This window comes from Bidens hawaiensis, unplaced genomic scaffold (assembly GCF_021521415.1).
Source record: "Bidens hawaiensis isolate Kalapana, Puna unplaced genomic scaffold, B.hawaiensis_p1.1 tig00055984_1, whole genome shotgun sequence".
Lineage (NCBI taxonomy): Eukaryota > Viridiplantae > Streptophyta > Magnoliopsida > Asterales > Asteraceae > Bidens > Bidens hawaiensis.
The window spans coordinates 15,196-32,076 of record NW_027500091.1 but is presented as its reverse complement, the minus strand read 5'-3'; the positions used below and the strand labels follow the sequence as shown (position 1 = coordinate 32,076).

The following is a 16,881-nucleotide window of genomic DNA, read 5'->3' as shown; positions in this document are numbered from 1 at the left end:
CAATGCGCTTATTATAATTTTAGGTTCTGATTTATAAATTATTTAGTGGTACTTGTTAATTGCTAAAAAGTATACTCTATATGTGTATAGATTACAAATTACATTTGACATATAAGAGTTTTAAAATTAATCAATTAGCATTATTTCACTCCTATTATTATATATAATAAGGTTAAAATACAAAGTAAAATAAGAATGAGAAGTGTGAGTAAGAATCTAATTCATTGATTCTAAATTTGGATGATGGAGATTAATTTAAGAATAAAAATTGATTAGAAAGACATTAAAATAATAACTCACTATAAGTCAAATAACTTTAATATAAGTATGATAAGGTTAAAATACAAAGTACAATAAAATTATTTTTTTCTCTTCACATGTAAGTCACATGTCAACCCCCCCCCCCCCCCACACACACACACACACACAATCATTTTAAATCATCCATAACTTTTTCAGATGACATTTTTTTAAAAAAAAATCACCATAATAACAAACGTTTTTTAAATTTTTTATTTTTATATAACAAAATCATACTTATATTAAAGATTAAAAAACACTTGTTAATATAATGAAATTCTTTTAAAAAATATTATATGAAAAAGTTATAAACGTTTTAAAATGTGTAGAATAATTTAACCTTTATTATACATAATGTTTTTTTATATTTAATGTACTTTAATTTCTTATTATAATTATTAATGTATATATTTTTTATATATAAAATTCGACTACACAGTTGTGACGTTCTTATTTTCTACGATGTGCTTATTTTTATTTGTGTTTCGATAAAAAATTTATATAAAACAGAACAATTCAATCGGTATGATCGATCTAACCTGTGGACCATTAACATGTTTGGTTCAATCTCCGGTTTGGTTTTAAAATAATTGGTTATGGTTAGATTTTAAAAATTAAAGCTCGTAAATAACAATATTAAAAAATATATTAATTTAATTATGTGTTTGTAATGGCGTTTGTTGTACTTATGTTAATTATACAAAACTTAGTTTGATTATCTTTTTTTATATGACCGACCAGACCAGACTAGACCCGACCCGAACCGGAAAAAAATAATATATAACGATATATAGACAAACAACCCCTAACCCCCCCCCCCTCCCCACGAAAAAAAATTCACTTGTCTACCACATGGTGTGACAAAGCTATATGAAATTGCAATGGTCAGCAAACCGTTAAATCGTGCATGCCACATGAATTGGTTTAGCAGCGACCAAGGCATCGTGTTCAACGAGACAACTATAACTCCTTTACATACTATGATTAACCTATCCTTTTCTTAATTTCCAACACACCGATGCTCTACATTTTATGATTATCTGAATAATAACATTGTCCTTTCGAATTTTTATTTCTTTGTATTTCCTTGTGTTTGTTAAATTAAAAAATTATAAAATAACTATAAATCTCGCACAAGTATTCCAATCAGTTGTACGCATCTGCAACCTTTTTTGAATCCGAAAAGCTCTCTTTGATATCCGCAATTATCTTGTAACTCGAAAAATGATCTACCATCGAACCCTTTCTGGATTCGGGCCATGGCAAAATGGGTGGCACTAGGCACAAAATAACATATGCAAGAAAATGAGACATTAACCATAAAGATTGCATCCTTTAAGCGTCCAAGAGGACACTATGCAAACGGTCACTTCTATATATCGTAGGAAGGCATTTAGCCATTTTCCACACTATGCAAACGGTTAGGGGTGTTCATCGGATCGGATAACGGATTATTCGGGTTATTCGGGTCGGATTATTCGGATTTGAAAATTTTTAGACCCTATCCGAAATCCGATCCGAATTAGGAATATTCCTATCCGATCCGAATCTATCCGAATTCAATTCGGATCGGATTCAGATAATATCCAAATAATCCGAATTTATCCGAATAATCCGAAATAAAGCTAAAATTTTTTTCTATTTTTTTGTTCCTAACATTTAATAGTTTAGAGCCACAATAAACATACAAACCGGAAAATACGAATTACTCTTAACATAAATTAAAAGTTTAAACTTCAAATAATAGTCTAAAATATATACCAAACCAGAAAATACCAATAAAAACATGTTTTTTATTCGGATTAATCGGATATCCGAATAATCCGAACAATCCGAATTTTTTAAAATTCCATATTCGAATCCGATCCGAATCCGAATTACTTATTCGGATATTCGGATTGATCCGATCCGAATATCCGAATAAGAATTCGGATCGGTTTATTTGGATTTCGGTTTCGATTCGGATTTCGGTTTTTTTCGGATTTCTTGAACCCCCCTACAAACGGTCACTTCTAATAATAATAATAATAATAATAATAACAATAAAAAGATCTAAAAACTCACCTCAAGTAACCAAGCACATCCAAGCACAACCATTAAATTTTAAGTTGTGTTTGATAATCAAGATTCAATCATTGTTCATAAGCATCATTAAATGTCCAGAATGATTAAAATCACCCTTTACAAAAACAAAAGAAAGTAAAAGTGCAGTCAAAGCTTTAAAACACCATAGTAAAGCCTACAACTCAACATCCACAAGTGGGATAATTGAAAATACGAACTATGTTGGATGTTAGATCGTTAACTCCACCAATGACATTAATGGCATGCACACAAATTAACAGGTATAGATGAAAATTAGAGCATTTTGAAACCATTGATTTTCTCAAATTCAATTCCTACATTAGTGCATTCAATTCTAGTATAGTGGGGTTTTATTACAATTAGTTAATGGTATTAATCATCAATCATCAATTAAATTAGTGTAAACCTTTTGCATTTACAAAGAAACAAAACAAAAGGACAAAAGGAGTAATTTCATCTATAATATATATAAACGAAAACATAAAAATCCTACGTGTCGCGATGTGGTCGCTCCTCCCTTTTTTGGGGTCATCAGATTTGCTTGATTTTTAAATGGAGGCTTCTCATGACTTGACACAAATTCACGGGTATGTGTCTTACCAAACCCAGATTTTCCTTAACGGTTTATAACATCTCATTAAATTAAAAATTAATCTCACCAAATTATTGATGTGAAAATCCTATAAAATAGGATATACTAAAAATTATTATATGATTTTTTTAAATAAGCGGGTCTTGTGTCTTACCAAACCCAAATAACTTTTAAACCGGGTTATAACGTCTTTGTTATATGTGAAACATTTTTATCATGAAACTCTAAGTATATTATTAATTTCATTATAATAAATAAAATAAAACCCAAAAAAAGTATATAAATATTAAAAACGAGTAATGTAAAACAGCCCCCGTAATACGGGGGATAAAAACTAGTAAACCATAAATTATGAAATGTCCTTTTTGTCCTTGTCATTTAATAATGAAATGACTTACAAATAAACAAAGCAAATTGATAAAAAAGAAAAAAAAAGTAATTTCATAAAACATGAATTATGAAATGTCATTTTTGTCCTTGTCATGTAATTATGAAATGACCTTGGTACCCATCACTCTTCCTTTATATATAAAATATATAGATATAGATATAGATATAGAAAATTTATGTTAGATTACTCGGGTATATAATCCGGTAAATAATGTCATGTTATCAGGTAATCGCTTCGGGTGATCTACATATTACATATCTCATACCCTTTCCAAACCGTTTCATACTCTAATGGGACAGGTAATACATGTCTCAAAACTTTCGGTACCGAATCGGTACCAAATTTTTGAGTTTCCATCTGGTATAGAACCTGTATTTCTTTTATTTTTACATTCTTATCAAAGGTAGAAATAAAAAACTGTCGGTATAATCTTCTTCAACCCCTCAAAACCCTTTTATTTCCATAACTCACCACTCACATCTCCCAAGAATCACGGGCCAATCTCCAACTTCATCACTTTTGTGCTAAAAAGTAACATCAGATAAAACCCATATCAGGTTTACAACTTTAACTTCTAGAACCACAAGATCTATCCATTTCAAGGTACCTTCTTCCCTGATCTTTAATTTTAACTCTTCATTTTTTTAGGGTTTGTGCTGCTGTTAACTCAATCACTGAAATCTTCAACACCCATTTGGATTCAACATTCAAAAAGCTTAAAGATTTAATTTTTATGCTTCAGAGATTATAAATTACTGAAACTCTAATACCCATTTGGATAAGGATCCAAAAGGCTTCAAGATTTAATTTTTTTGCTTTAGAGATTATAAATTACTGAAATTTATAACACCCATTTGGATAAGGATCCAAAAAGCTTCAAGATTTAGTTTTTTTTGTTTCAGAGGTTATAAATTATTGAAATTTATAACACCCATTTGTATAAAGATCCAAAAAGCTTCAAGATTTTTTTTTTTTTTTTGCTTCAGAGATTATAAATTACTGAAATCTATAATACCCATTTGGATAAAGATCCAGAAAGCTTCAAGATTTAATCTTTTTTGCTTCTGAGATTATTAATTACTGAAATCTGTAACACCCATTTGGATAAAGATCCAAAAAGCTTCAAGATTTTACCTTTTTGTTGCAGAAATCAGAAATTAGAGCACACAAATACTAAAAGGTTTTGATTTTGAAGCTCGGGTTACATGGGTAATTGCTGTGCTACACCTTCCACCAGTGAGGAGAAGAAAAGGGGGAAAAACAAACCGAACCCGTTTTCATTGGATTATGGTGGGTCTACTCCATCTGCTAATGGTGGTTTCAAAATAACTGTTTTGGATAACCCGACTGGAAATGAGATTGAGAAAGCATATGTTCTTGGTAAGGAGATGGGTAGAGGGGAATTTGGGATTACTTATATGTGTACTGATAAATTGACGGGTGAAGTTTATGCGTGTAAATCCATATCTAAAAAGAAGCTGAGAACTCGAGTGGATATTGAAGATGTGAAGAGGGAAGTTGAGATTATGAAGCATATGCCACCTCATCCTAATATTGTGAGCTTGAAGGATACTTATGAGGATGATGATGCAGTGCATTTGGTTATGGAGTTGTGTGAGGGCGGGGAGTTGTTTGATCGGATTGTTGCTAGAGGACATTACACTGAGAGGGCGGCTGCTGGTGTGACCAAGACTATTGTTGAGGTTATTCAGGTGAGTTTGTTTCCTTGAAATGATCTGTCTTTATTTTTCTATTACTTTTGTTTTCCTTTTTTGATAGATTATGGTGTTGTGATTATATGAAGTTGCAATAGTTAGTTTGAAGTGACTTGAGTTCGTTTATTAAATGAGCTTATTATTAGGCTCAGGCTGGAGCTCGTTTGAGCTTGGTTCGGTTCGAGCTTAGCGAGCTGATCACGAGTAGCTCATGAGCGGATAGGTTCGTTTACACCTCTAGGGAGCAGCTGATTTTAGTAACTTATAAAGCTATATCATTTAGTATTTTGTTCATAAATTCTGAAATTTAGTGTAACATACAGGTTTAGCTCTATATATACAAAAAATCTACATGCTTTTAACTTCTCTAAAATCCACCTAAACCACTTGTTCTTTCTTACGAAATGTAGTGTTTGTTTTTGTATTTTTCACAAAAATGATTGTTGTCTGCAACAAAAGATGTTGTACGATCAGTATTAAAATAATGATATTTTTTCGATTTCTTTATTTTATTGCAGATTTGCCACAAGCATGGTGTTATGCACCGTGATCTTAAACCCGAAAACTTCTTGTTTGCAAACAAGAAAGAAACTGCAGCCTTAAAAGCTATTGATTTCGGGTTATCTGTTTTCTTTAAACCAGGTGCAAACTTTCAACATGACGTGTCTTATTCCAGATATTACACTTCATTATCGTATTACGTCTCTATTTATTTGCATTTAATGAAAGTGTTTTAATATTTAACAGGAGAAAGATTTAATGAAATTGTTGGGAGTCCATATTACATGGCTCCCGAAGTCCTGAAAAGAAACTATGGCCCGGAAGTTGATGTTTGGAGCGCTGGTGTAATCTTATACATATTGCTATGTGGTGTCCCGCCTTTTTGGGCAGGTCAGTGCACTGACAAATCTTGACTTTTTTAAAACATATGTATTGACACGTCACCCGCCAACTTGACCCGTTTGACCAACACTAACTTTTTACACAATGTAATTCAAAATGCAAAGCTAATCGATATCCTATATTATCATAATGTTTATGCGTAATATTGAAACATAAACCTTCTAGTGGTTATTATTGATTTTTCAAGTGATAACTTACATATTAGTTGCCATTTTAATTCCAGAAACTGAACAAGGTGTCGCGCAAGCAATTATTAAATCTGTTGTGGATTTCAAGAGGGATCCTTGGCCCAAGGTATCTGATGCTGCAAAGGATCTTGTCAAGAAAATGCTCAATCCGGATCCAAAGTTAAGACTTACCGCTCAAGAAGTTCTAGGTATAAAGACTTACCGATCAAATCTTCCTGGGGTTTGTTTGAAGTTTCTAAAGTTTGGAACTTTATTATCTGTTTTGTAAAATTTGTCCAGATCATCCATGGATACAGAATGCCAAAAAGGCTCCAAACGTGTCTTTAGGTGAAACGGTTAAAGCAAGACTAAAGCAATTCTCGGTCATGAACAAACTTAAGAAGAGAGCTCTAAGAGTAAGAACTTTATTGTTGTGTTATTTACACAATTTGTTTTTTTCTATATATATTTTTGGTTCATCTGAAGTTATGCGATAATCTTGTTCCAGGTAATTGCTGAGCATTTGTCTGCAGAGGAAGTGGCGGGAATAAAGGAAGGGTTTGATTTGATGGACACAAACAAGCAAGGGAAGATTAATATTACTGAACTGAAAGCGGGCTTGCAGAAACTTGGACATCAAATCCCTGATGCAGATGTTCAAATACTTATGGAAGCTGTAAGTGTCTTAAGTTGACTTTGACCTGTCGTTTTATTAATGATTGAATTCTGGCTACGTTTTATCTCTCACTGGTCAAAGAAGTGTTATTTGATCCAATGCTTGGTTTAAGTTAAGGGTGTGCATGATCGGTTTGGTCTAAACTCGAACTAAAAACTGAAATTTCGGTTTTTTGGGTTTTGAAAACTGTTCGAATTTGGTTTTTTCAGTTTTCAGAGTGGGTTCTGTTTTGGTTTTGGTTTTGGTTTTAACATTTGGGCTTGAAATTTTGGTTTGTTAAATAATGATCTGGTGAATATAACTCATTTTTGTGCTACGCTATTTATTAATTTCTTATAAATTACTTAAAAGCATTTTTTTTGGTTTGGTTTGGTTTGGTTTGGATTGGGTTGGCTTTTTTCTTTTTTTGGTTGATAGTAAAACCAAACTGGAAAATCGTTTTTTTTTAAATATTAACAACACACATTCATTTTTATTGGGTTAAGTTATTTTGGTTCGGTTCCGTGCACGCTCCTGGTTTAAGTTGAAGTCTTGAAACTTTTAGCCAATGACCTGAAAGTGTCTTGGGTTGACTTTGATCCGTTGTTTTATGAATGGTTGGCTTCGTGTTGTGTTTTATCTCTCACCAGGGGCATTATTTGACCCACTGCATAGTTTAAATTGAAGCGTTTGACTTTTAGTCAATGGCTTGATAGGTGTTCATATTTTGTTGCATATAGGGTGATGTTGACAAAGATGGATTCTTGAACTATGGAGAATTTGTTGCGATTTCTGTTCATTTAAGAAAGATGGGGAATGATGATCATCTTAAAGATGCGTTTGCGTTCTTCGATAAAAATCAAAGTGGTTACATAGAGATTGATGAGTTAAGGGAAGCTTTAGCTGATGAAGATGATGAAGCCAACAATGAAGAAGTCATTTCTGCCATCATTCATGATGTCGATACTGACAAGGTCATTTTTATTTTCTTTCTTTTTCAAAATTTAAAAATCCTAAAGTAAATTACAGTTTTTGTTCTTTATGCATATGGTAATTTTCAGATTGTGATTTTAACTTTAATAATTACAAAAAAAAAAAAAAAGCCCCTGAATCTATATTGTTGTCACACTTTTCGTCCTTTTCCGTAAGTCCGTAACAGGTAGTTTTGTTTTCGAAATGACCATTTTATCCTTGTTTAAATAATAAACGATGGTCATTATAAAAAAAATTAACAGTTGAAAGGATGAAAAGTGTGACAACATATGAACTTTAGGGACGTTTTTATACTTATTGAAGTTAGAGGACACGATATGAAAGTTATCCTATACAAAAGGACATGAAAGCTGTAATTTACTTGAGATTAGCCATTATTATCATCATTCTAATGAAATAGTATTGGTTGATAATTGCAGGATGGTAAGATTAGTTTCGAAGAATTCACTGCGATGATGAAGGCGGGAACAGATTGGAGGAAAGCATCTCGACAATATTCGAGAGAAAGATACAATAATTTGAGCTTGAAGTTGTTCCAAAATGGATCTTTGAACTTGGGCAATGAGGGAAGATAGACTACTGACTACATGAAAAGAAATGATTTAGATTTGACCTTTGTTGAAGTGCTTTATTGAGGTTTTCTTCTGTTTTAACAAAGATATTGGATTATGGTTGTAAATATGGATGTGTTTACATACCCTTAGGGCCAGTATTTTCTGTGTCTTTTTATTTAGTTTCTTTAGCAAATTGGATCATGTAAAGCATGCTAATCAATTACAAGTTTTTCTTTTCTTCAGTTGCGGTTGCTTGATTTATCGTAACTAGCTTTGGTATACGTTTTCAATAGTTAGTTATCGTCAAAAACCTAATTTGTTACCGTTGAGCGCTCACAAACAGTTTGAATCAAAACCGAAATCTGACCTTACATAGGAACCATCCGTGTAATTAACCTTTTGTTTATGGCACATAAAAACAAGTATCAAGTACTATACAATAACCATACCTAGTAAAATTCCATCGATAGTAAACAAGTATCAAATCTTATTGTGAAAAAGAATTCCCTAAATCATAAGTAATTTACTACAAAAATATATTTTATGTAATTCAACCAAACAAATAATATTCACTAATCACTCACCAAATATCCTTACAAGAACAAGCTCCACCAACAAATCTATGAAACCTAACTCTATCCCTAACAACAATTTCCCTCTCATAAACCCTACTAATAATCTTGGTCACTTCATGGCAATCCCCACAAACCCTAAGGTTCTTCACAACCCGAATCACCACCGGGGCCCGAGTCTTCATCAACCCATACGCCATAGCTAACCTTTCACTATGCTCACAAAGAGCCTCTTCTTTCACTTCATCACCCACATCATGAAGCACACCCGAGCCATCCGGTTTGTGGCCCGATAACTCGACCCGTCTCATAATATCACTCAACGCTTCCTTTATGTCCTTTGACTCGGGGTGAGACCAATCCCCTAACACAAACTCGTGCACGGTTCCATCAAGTTCTATGGAGCTACATCCGGGAACGGTTTTGAGCCCATTTTCTTTCATTTGTTTCCTTAAATGGCCCATTTTAGACCATTGTGAACAAGCTGCGTATAAGCTCGATAACAGGGCGTAATTGTCGGGATTAAGCGGTTCTAACGAGAGTAGTTGTTGACCAACTAATTCTCCTTTCTCTATATCCTTGTTTTTCTTGCAGGCTACAAGAAATGTTCTCCAGATTACCGGGTCAGGGTCAACGGGCATGTTTTTTATGAATGTGTAGGCTTGTTGAAATAAGTTGGCCCGACAAAATAGATCAACCATGCAACTATAATGCTCTATTGATGGTTGTATTCCCGACTCGAGTAAGTTAGCCCAGTGTCTTTGACCCTCGTTGACTAGCTGACCGTGGGCGCATGCTTGTAACACACCAAGGAATGCTACGTGATTCGGTTTCACCTGAAAAAAAAATTCCAATCACCTTTAAAATAAAACAAGTATCGGTAATGAAACTGGTTTTGGCAAGAACCGGACTGGACCCGACCTGCAGTGTTGAAATCGGGTTGTAAGTTGTAACCCTCTGGTTCGTTTACAATACCTTAGCTTCTTCCATACGCGCAAATACGCTCAAAGCATTCTCTGCCAGCCCGTGAATCGCAAACCCGACAATCATCGAGCTCCAAGCTCTCGAATCCTTAACAGGCATTTCATCAAACACTTCTTTAGCTTCTTCTACACACCCGCACTTCGCATACATATTAATCAGCGCGGTACTAAGCTTAACATCAACGACAATCTTCCTCTTCTTAACATAAGCATGCACCCACCTACCAACATCCAACGCCCCCAAACCGCCACAAGCGGAGACCACACTCGCCATCGTCACTTCATCCGGAACCACACCCGCCTTCTGCATATCCGAAAACAAGCCCAAAGCTTCATCACACAAGCCCAATCTAGCATACCCACCAATCATAGCACTCCAAGCCACCAAACTTCTCTCAGGCATTTCATCGAACACCTTCCGTGCATACTCAATCCTCTCACATTTCGCATAGAAAGTAACCAACGAAGAGTGCAAGAACGAATTCGACGAAAACCCAGATCGAATAACACGCGAATGAACCTGACAGCCTTGATGAATCGAATAATTGGAGCAAGATTTTAGCACAAACGCGAGTGTGTAAGTGTTGGGGGTTGGGTGGCCTCTGGAGATTAAGGTTTTGAAGAGTGAGAAAGATTGGGATTGGGAGAAGGCTCTAATGAGGGAGTTGTAGGAGAAGATGTTTGGGTTTGGGGTATGGAAGAGTAATCTTTGGGCGTATTGGATGTTGCCGAGAGGTGAGAGTGCACAGAAGGAGATGAGTTTGGAAAGAGAGAAGGAAGAAGATGATCGAGTGATGATGTGGGAGTGGATTTGGTGGAGGACTCGCATGTTTGGACATCTTCGGATTAGACATGCGATTCTCTCTTCTTCTTCCTCCAGATCTTCTGCTTGTATTATATGTTTTGACTGGTGATGATTATGTGGAGAGTTAACACCACCAAAATGTAATAATAAGTGTTTTTGGTTTTGTTTATATGTTTCTGTTAAAACTTAAAACATAATGTTAATTACTTAAATATACACCAACTCTTCCGATCTAAAGTAGATCTTTTTACTTCTTTTGTTTATTTATGAAGTTCTTTTTATAATTTCTCCATTTCCATATCATCCAACATATTACCGTAAAAAATTGTTTGAACTTCATCTTTCTTCTCATTTAACAACAATTGATTGATTGGAAGTAAGGGCTGTTCACGAACCGAACCGAACGCGGACATGCTTATACTTGATTTGGTTTGAAAGCGAGCCGAACCGAGCGGATTGAATTTAAACAAATGAGCGATATCTTTATGCTTGAACTTGGTTCGGTTTGAAACCGAGCGGCTTGGTTCGGCTTGGTTTTGCTTGATTTCGTACAAAATTTCCAATTTTAAATTTCTAAAACTTCAAAATATCATTAATTCAAGATTTTCAACTTTAAATTGTCTAAAGCTCCACCTTTAAAATGTATAAAACTCAAAGTTAACAACAAAACATATATAAAACGAGCGGCTATGGTTTAAATTTGAACTTTGAATTCAACACAAAAGATTGAAATTTTAAAAACTTTAAAAAAATAGTATACTTTTATATATATTCATAAAGCTTATATATAAAACTAATAAATAAAAAGTAATTCAAGCAAAACGAACTGAACCAAACTGAGCGAGGCTTTGCTCGTGCTTGATTTGTTTTTAAACCGAACCGAGCCGAATGGCTCACTTCCAAACCGAGCCGAAACTGAGCAATTTTCAAGCGAACGACAAACGAGCGACGAGCCACGAGCATTGGTGAAAGCTCGTAAACAAATTACTAATTAAACCATCCTTGCAACGCTAGAATTTAAGTTTCTAGAAAAAGTTCACATAAAGCATAATGGTATTTATCACATTTGTGAGATTTTATCTAATATTGTACTCCAAATAAAAAAATTCACTTTCATCGATATCCATTGGTGTCAAAACGTAAAGTCACATGCCTGAGGGGGGACGGGGCACCACGTGGTGGGGAAGCCATCACGCGTGGTGGCCCTTAGCACACCGCCGCCGCCCCCTTGTCACGCGGAAAATGCCATAGTTGCGTGATGGTTGTCACGCGGGATGAGGGTTCCATTTCCAAGAAAAGAACCGTTAGGGGGGGGGGTGGAATGTAGCCGTTGGAGATGCTTGGAAAATTAAAAAAAAAACATTATTTAACCTATATAAATATATCTTCAAAACATACACAAATCCAACTCAAATCCAACTCAAAATCTTTTATTACACACACCATTTTTAACATATCAAATGGAGGGTTCTAAGAAACGTGTGTCGGGTTCAAAGAAAACCCAAACCCGGCCAAAGGTTCGACAAAATCTAGGTGAAACGACGAGATTTCGCTTACAAGACGAAACCGACACAAACCAACCTTCCGAACAACAACCTTATTATCCCCAACCTTTTCATTCGTCCCAAAACCAACAACAACCTTCCCAACAACAATATTATTATCAACCGTCCCAAAACCAATCGTATCAAAACCGACCTTTTAATCCCCCTTTTTCTACCAAAAATTACCCAAATAATGTTTTTCAAACTTTTGGATCTCAACCGTCTCAAGTGTTTGGATCTCAACCGTCTCAAATGTCCGTCGATCCTCTAGACGATAACGAGGTTATACATCAATTTGCAAGTGCTTTTCGTCACGAAGTGCAAACTTTGGATGAAAATAATTCCGCGGATGAGGAGCCGCATCAAAGAGGTAATCGGCGTTGGTTGGCCGATGAGGAGGCCGCCTTGACCAAGGCTTATTTACATTGTTCCGAATCAAAAAAACACTCAAACCAACAAAGAAAAGAAGCGTTTTGGAAACGTGTTAAAGAACATTTCTCGAAACTTCCCAGCGCAACCGAACGAAACAAGGATCAAATGATTGGCAAGTGGGGAGATTTGAATAAAAAATGTCAAAATTTAATGCTTGTTACGTCCAAGAGGTAACTATTTTAGTTTATTTATTTTATAATCTATTACTTTATTTTTATAATTTGATATATATATTTTTTCTAAATGTTTTGTAGTCCCGAACTCCACAAAGCGGAGCGAGCGAGGCGACTATCATAAAGAACGCTTTGGCCGAATATGTCCAAGCTTACAAATGTAGGGATTTTCCCCACTTGGAAGCGTGGGAGATTGCGAGGCCTCACGCGAAGTGGGAACCGATTTTGTTGGTCGATTTGAACTGACCAACGGCTCCAAGGAAGAAAGGATCTTCTTCAAAAAGATCAAAAACTTCCGAGTCCGGGGACTACACAACGTCTACCGGCGGCTTATCATGCAACATGCAAAACATGAATTTGAACGAGGAACCCGAAGATAATCCCGACGAAGACATACCCACACCCACACGGCCGAATCGCAAGAAAAGTGGGGAACCTTCAAGACTTGGAAAGAAACGGTGGCCGAAAACTTCGCCGAATACAAGTCGGCTAAGATGGCGGAAATGGCCGAGACGAAGGAGCGAAGGAAAGAGGCTCATATTTTGAAAATGAAACATGAGGAGACGTATATCAACCATTTGAATGAAAAACAAAAAAACGCCGATCTAACTTTCCTCCTACAACCGCACGAACATCTTAAGGAACCCTTTAAATCGCTCATACTTCAACGCAAACGCGAGATATGCGACAAGTGGGGTTGGGAAGGGCCGTAGGTTTTTTTTTTAATTTAGTTGTCTTTATTTAATGTAATCTTGTTTTTTTAGTTAATGTAATATTGTTTTCTTTTTATTTAATTTAGTATTTATTAAAAAAAACCATCACACCACACCACCACTCTTAGTAAAAAACCATCACATGTGATGGATTTTGGGTTGGTGATTTGGCACCATATAATTAGGTAGGGTGTGTGATGAGTGATGCCACCACATCCACCACCCCTCCCCCTGATAAAATGTTATGTTGGAGAATGTGTTAGATCTGTGAATGATTTACTTATCTGTGTAGCTCAAGTTGCGTGCAATAACTTATACGTATCAAAACATAATTTAATAACTAGACTTTGCTCCAGGTTACCAGTTAAGCCAAGACAAATGATGCATCGTGCATTACCATGGCCAAGGCTCTGGGCCAATAATAGACTTCAAAAGAGAGTATGTCACATATGCCACATAGAAGTCTAAGCATAAATACCCATCACTATCATAAGAGAACGACCGTTATTCTTTCCTTCTTAACAATGTACATTCTCATTGTCGTTTTCTTAAACACAAATTTTTACAGCATAGTTTGTTCACGCGAAAAATTCTTCTCACATTATAGTGGAGCTAATTGTGCATTGTTTTTGCAGGTATATTCGTATCATTCGAACTACATTTTTTGTTTCTCTCTTTGTGATTCATAGCCATGTCATAATGACAAGGTTTTTGATTAAACAAAAAGTTAGTCTGTTAAATGCTCGTGATAATCTTGTTAATGTTAGTCTTGCATGTGTCATACGCATTACTAGATACAATAGGTATACTTGATTATATTATTCATGTTACAATTAACAAGTGTTCACCATAGATTTGATAAGTAAAAGTAGTCAAAAAAATAAAAGTGTGATTCTATATTTTACCCATAACTATATTGATATCCTACTACTAATTTTTTTGGATATTAAAGAGTTTTGACCTATCGGTGTATCAAAAAGCTGGATAAGATTTTATCCCATGGATGTCAATATTAAACGTGTAACTTTTGAGTAGCTTAAAGAACGTGTTAAAAGATGTAATTTGTTTGGAAGGAGAGAATATTTACTTACGTCACCTGGATCACTTCCTGTCATATATTTACATTTTCTTTTAACTCATTTTATTCAAATATTTTTTTCATAACATAGATAAAAATAAGAAAAGTCAGTTTTATTTAACACGCTAACTACGTACATGTAGTTTTATATCAAAAGTTATACGGTGAAAATAAATTATCTATATCTATATATTATATATAAAAGAATGATGGGCACAAAAGTAATTTCATAATTGCATTGCAAGGGTAAACTCGACATTTCATAATAGGGCAAGAAAAATAATTTGTCAACGTATACATCAATTGTTAAAGCTTTTGGTACAACATCATGAAGCTTCACGTTTTGTGACATTACTTTTCAATCCTTTAGAAAACAAAAGGTTATGGTTTAAATATGTTATTATTATTATTATGGTGACTATTTACATTCTTAACTCTCATGTGTCATTATGTGTCTATTAACTTTGTTAGCCTATATATAGTGGCTTCTTGTGTATACATGCATACATACCAATGAAGAACAAACTCTCTTTTCTCTACTTATTATGCTCTCTATACATTATTCAAAACGACAACGACAACGACAACGACAACTAACGTAAAGCAAGGCCCGACTTTGGATTTAGAAGAGTGGACTAATCGTTGTTGGTTCTCATTTCAGGGAATGATGTGTAGAAATTAGAATGTTTAATGTTTATGCTACTTTAAATCAAACTTGTATTTGATGTATATGGTTGATGAAAGTGATAATAATATTTTATGTGAAACTGAGTAATGTAACAAATATTAGAAATCAAATAGTTTTACATATATAAGTGTCATATATATATGTGTGTGTACACGAGAGAGAGAGAGAGTTACCGAAGCTTCGTTTTTAAAGTTTAAAGAAAACTAGGATCTCCTCCTTAGTTTTCGCAGGTGGGGAAACTGGTTGTGAATCCTACATCAATAAAATAATCAGTGAAATTAATAAAATATTGTTATTAATATTACCATATAATAAAGAGGTGAAGGTGTATAATTTACATATGAATCCATATCAATAAATGATACCTGTCCTTCTACCTCCAAAAACAACTTAACCTCAGCATTGTTATCCTTATTTGATACCTCTCCCAAATGTCCAACCTAAACATAAATTAAAATAAAAAAAACAGATTAAACAATATTAAGGATCGCCAACCAATTAAAAATATTAAAGGTACATACAGATTGAGCTTCTTCTAAAATAGTCAATGGACGATTTAGTCGGTAAGTATGATTTTGGCGTTTTGCCCAAAGCCATAAACGTTGATGTTGTACTGGTATACCCAATTCTTTGGCTACTTTCTGCTGGAAAAGTAACATATGGAGCTTGATAAAATAAAATCTATGGAAATGAAAAATAAAATAATTTATAAATAACAAAGTTATAAAATAATTTATGAATAACAAAGTTGGTCATTGATACCTTGAAAAGAAGATATCTGCATTTGGATAAGGAAACTACGTATGTTATCATGATCCAGTAGGTCAAAAGATATAGTTTCCCCGATTTGTTAATGAAAATTCTCATCACGGGCAACCTGCTCACATTAAATGAAGACCACCGCATCACCACTCTTATTATCAGCCGGGTGCCTACTTCTGCTACAGTTATGAACTCGGTGTGCTTATGATTGAGACAATGGTTCTCTGATAGTAACCGATTCGAGATGGTTAATCTCCCTAGCCTTTTGTAGTAGGCAAACACTCCCAAGAATTAGATGAGAAAGATAGAGACACTCTTTTGGAGCACCATATTTTTAATATTTCATTCATGCTTTGTGATGGGTGCCCTCGTGCTTTCCATGTAGGTCGACCTTTATTTGGTCATTACAATAACATTTAATTTAATCCGGTTACGTTCTTTATGTCAACAAGATGTCATTATTTAAATTCTTCTTTACTGTATTAACATAGTTTTACTTTTTAATAAACATTTGCTTCATGATTAAGCGTGCATTAAAAATCATTTTCACATGTGTCGTTCTATGTGCTTGTATACAGATTTGCAATTTTCTGTATTCAAAGCAAGCTTGGGTTTTTCTTTAAAATTTGTTATGGCATTTATTAATTGACTGTGCTATAAACATTGAAGAATGTGTTACTAATATACACCTCACAACATTTGACTAATATACTTCACAATGTTCACCCTAACCTCCTTAACTACTTTTTTTCCAATCGTTCTTAATTAAATACATA

At 34.4% G+C, this 16,881-nt stretch overlaps 2 protein-coding genes across 2 annotated transcripts; one reads left to right on the top strand and one right to left on the bottom strand.

Moving 5' to 3' along the window:
* The first annotated feature begins 3,792 nt into the window (after positions 1–3,792).
* Positions 3,793–8,590, top strand: LOC143601261 (calcium-dependent protein kinase 7-like). Its single transcript, XM_077078715.1, has 9 exons — positions 3,793–3,971; positions 4,516–5,080; positions 5,602–5,725; positions 5,831–5,974; positions 6,210–6,362; positions 6,454–6,569; positions 6,662–6,829; positions 7,549–7,782; positions 8,221–8,590. The coding sequence occupies exons 2-9, from the start codon at positions 4,574–4,576 to the stop codon at positions 8,374–8,376; spliced, it is 1,602 nt and encodes a 533-aa protein (XP_076934830.1). The 5' UTR covers positions 3,793–3,971; positions 4,516–4,573; the 3' UTR covers positions 8,377–8,590.
* Positions 8,591–8,912: 322 nt separating this feature from the next.
* Positions 8,913–10,822, bottom strand: LOC143601260 (pentatricopeptide repeat-containing protein At2g02980, chloroplastic-like). Its single transcript, XM_077078713.1, has 2 exons — positions 9,903–10,822; positions 8,913–9,763 (listed from the first exon to the last, which is right to left on the bottom strand). Exons 1-2 carry the CDS (start codon positions 10,737–10,739, stop codon positions 8,936–8,938), a joined length of 1,665 nt encoding a protein of 554 aa, XP_076934828.1. The 5' UTR covers positions 10,740–10,822; the 3' UTR covers positions 8,913–8,935.
* Between the last annotated feature and the right edge of the window lie 6,059 nt (positions 10,823–16,881).

Excerpts from the sequence above, each read along its gene's own strand:
- LOC143601261 (XM_077078715.1), top strand. The coding sequence starts at position 4,574 with ATGGGTAATTGCTGTGCTACACCTTCCACCAGTGAGGAGAAGAAAAGG. Across the intron at positions 5,975-6,209 it reads TGTCCCGCCTTTTTGGGCAG|AAACTGAACAAGGTGTCGCG; the intron begins GTCAGTGCACTG and ends TTTTAATTCCAG. Across the intron at positions 7,783-8,220 it reads ATGATGTCGATACTGACAAG|GATGGTAAGATTAGTTTCGA; the intron begins GTCATTTTTATT and ends TGATAATTGCAG.
- LOC143601260 (XM_077078713.1), bottom strand. The coding sequence starts at position 10,739 with ATGCGAGTCCTCCACCAAATCCACTCCCACATCATCACTCGATCATCT. Across the intron at positions 9,764-9,902 it reads CGCGTATGGAAGAAGCTAAG|GTGAAACCGAATCACGTAGC; the intron begins GTATTGTAAACG and ends TTTTTTTTTCAG.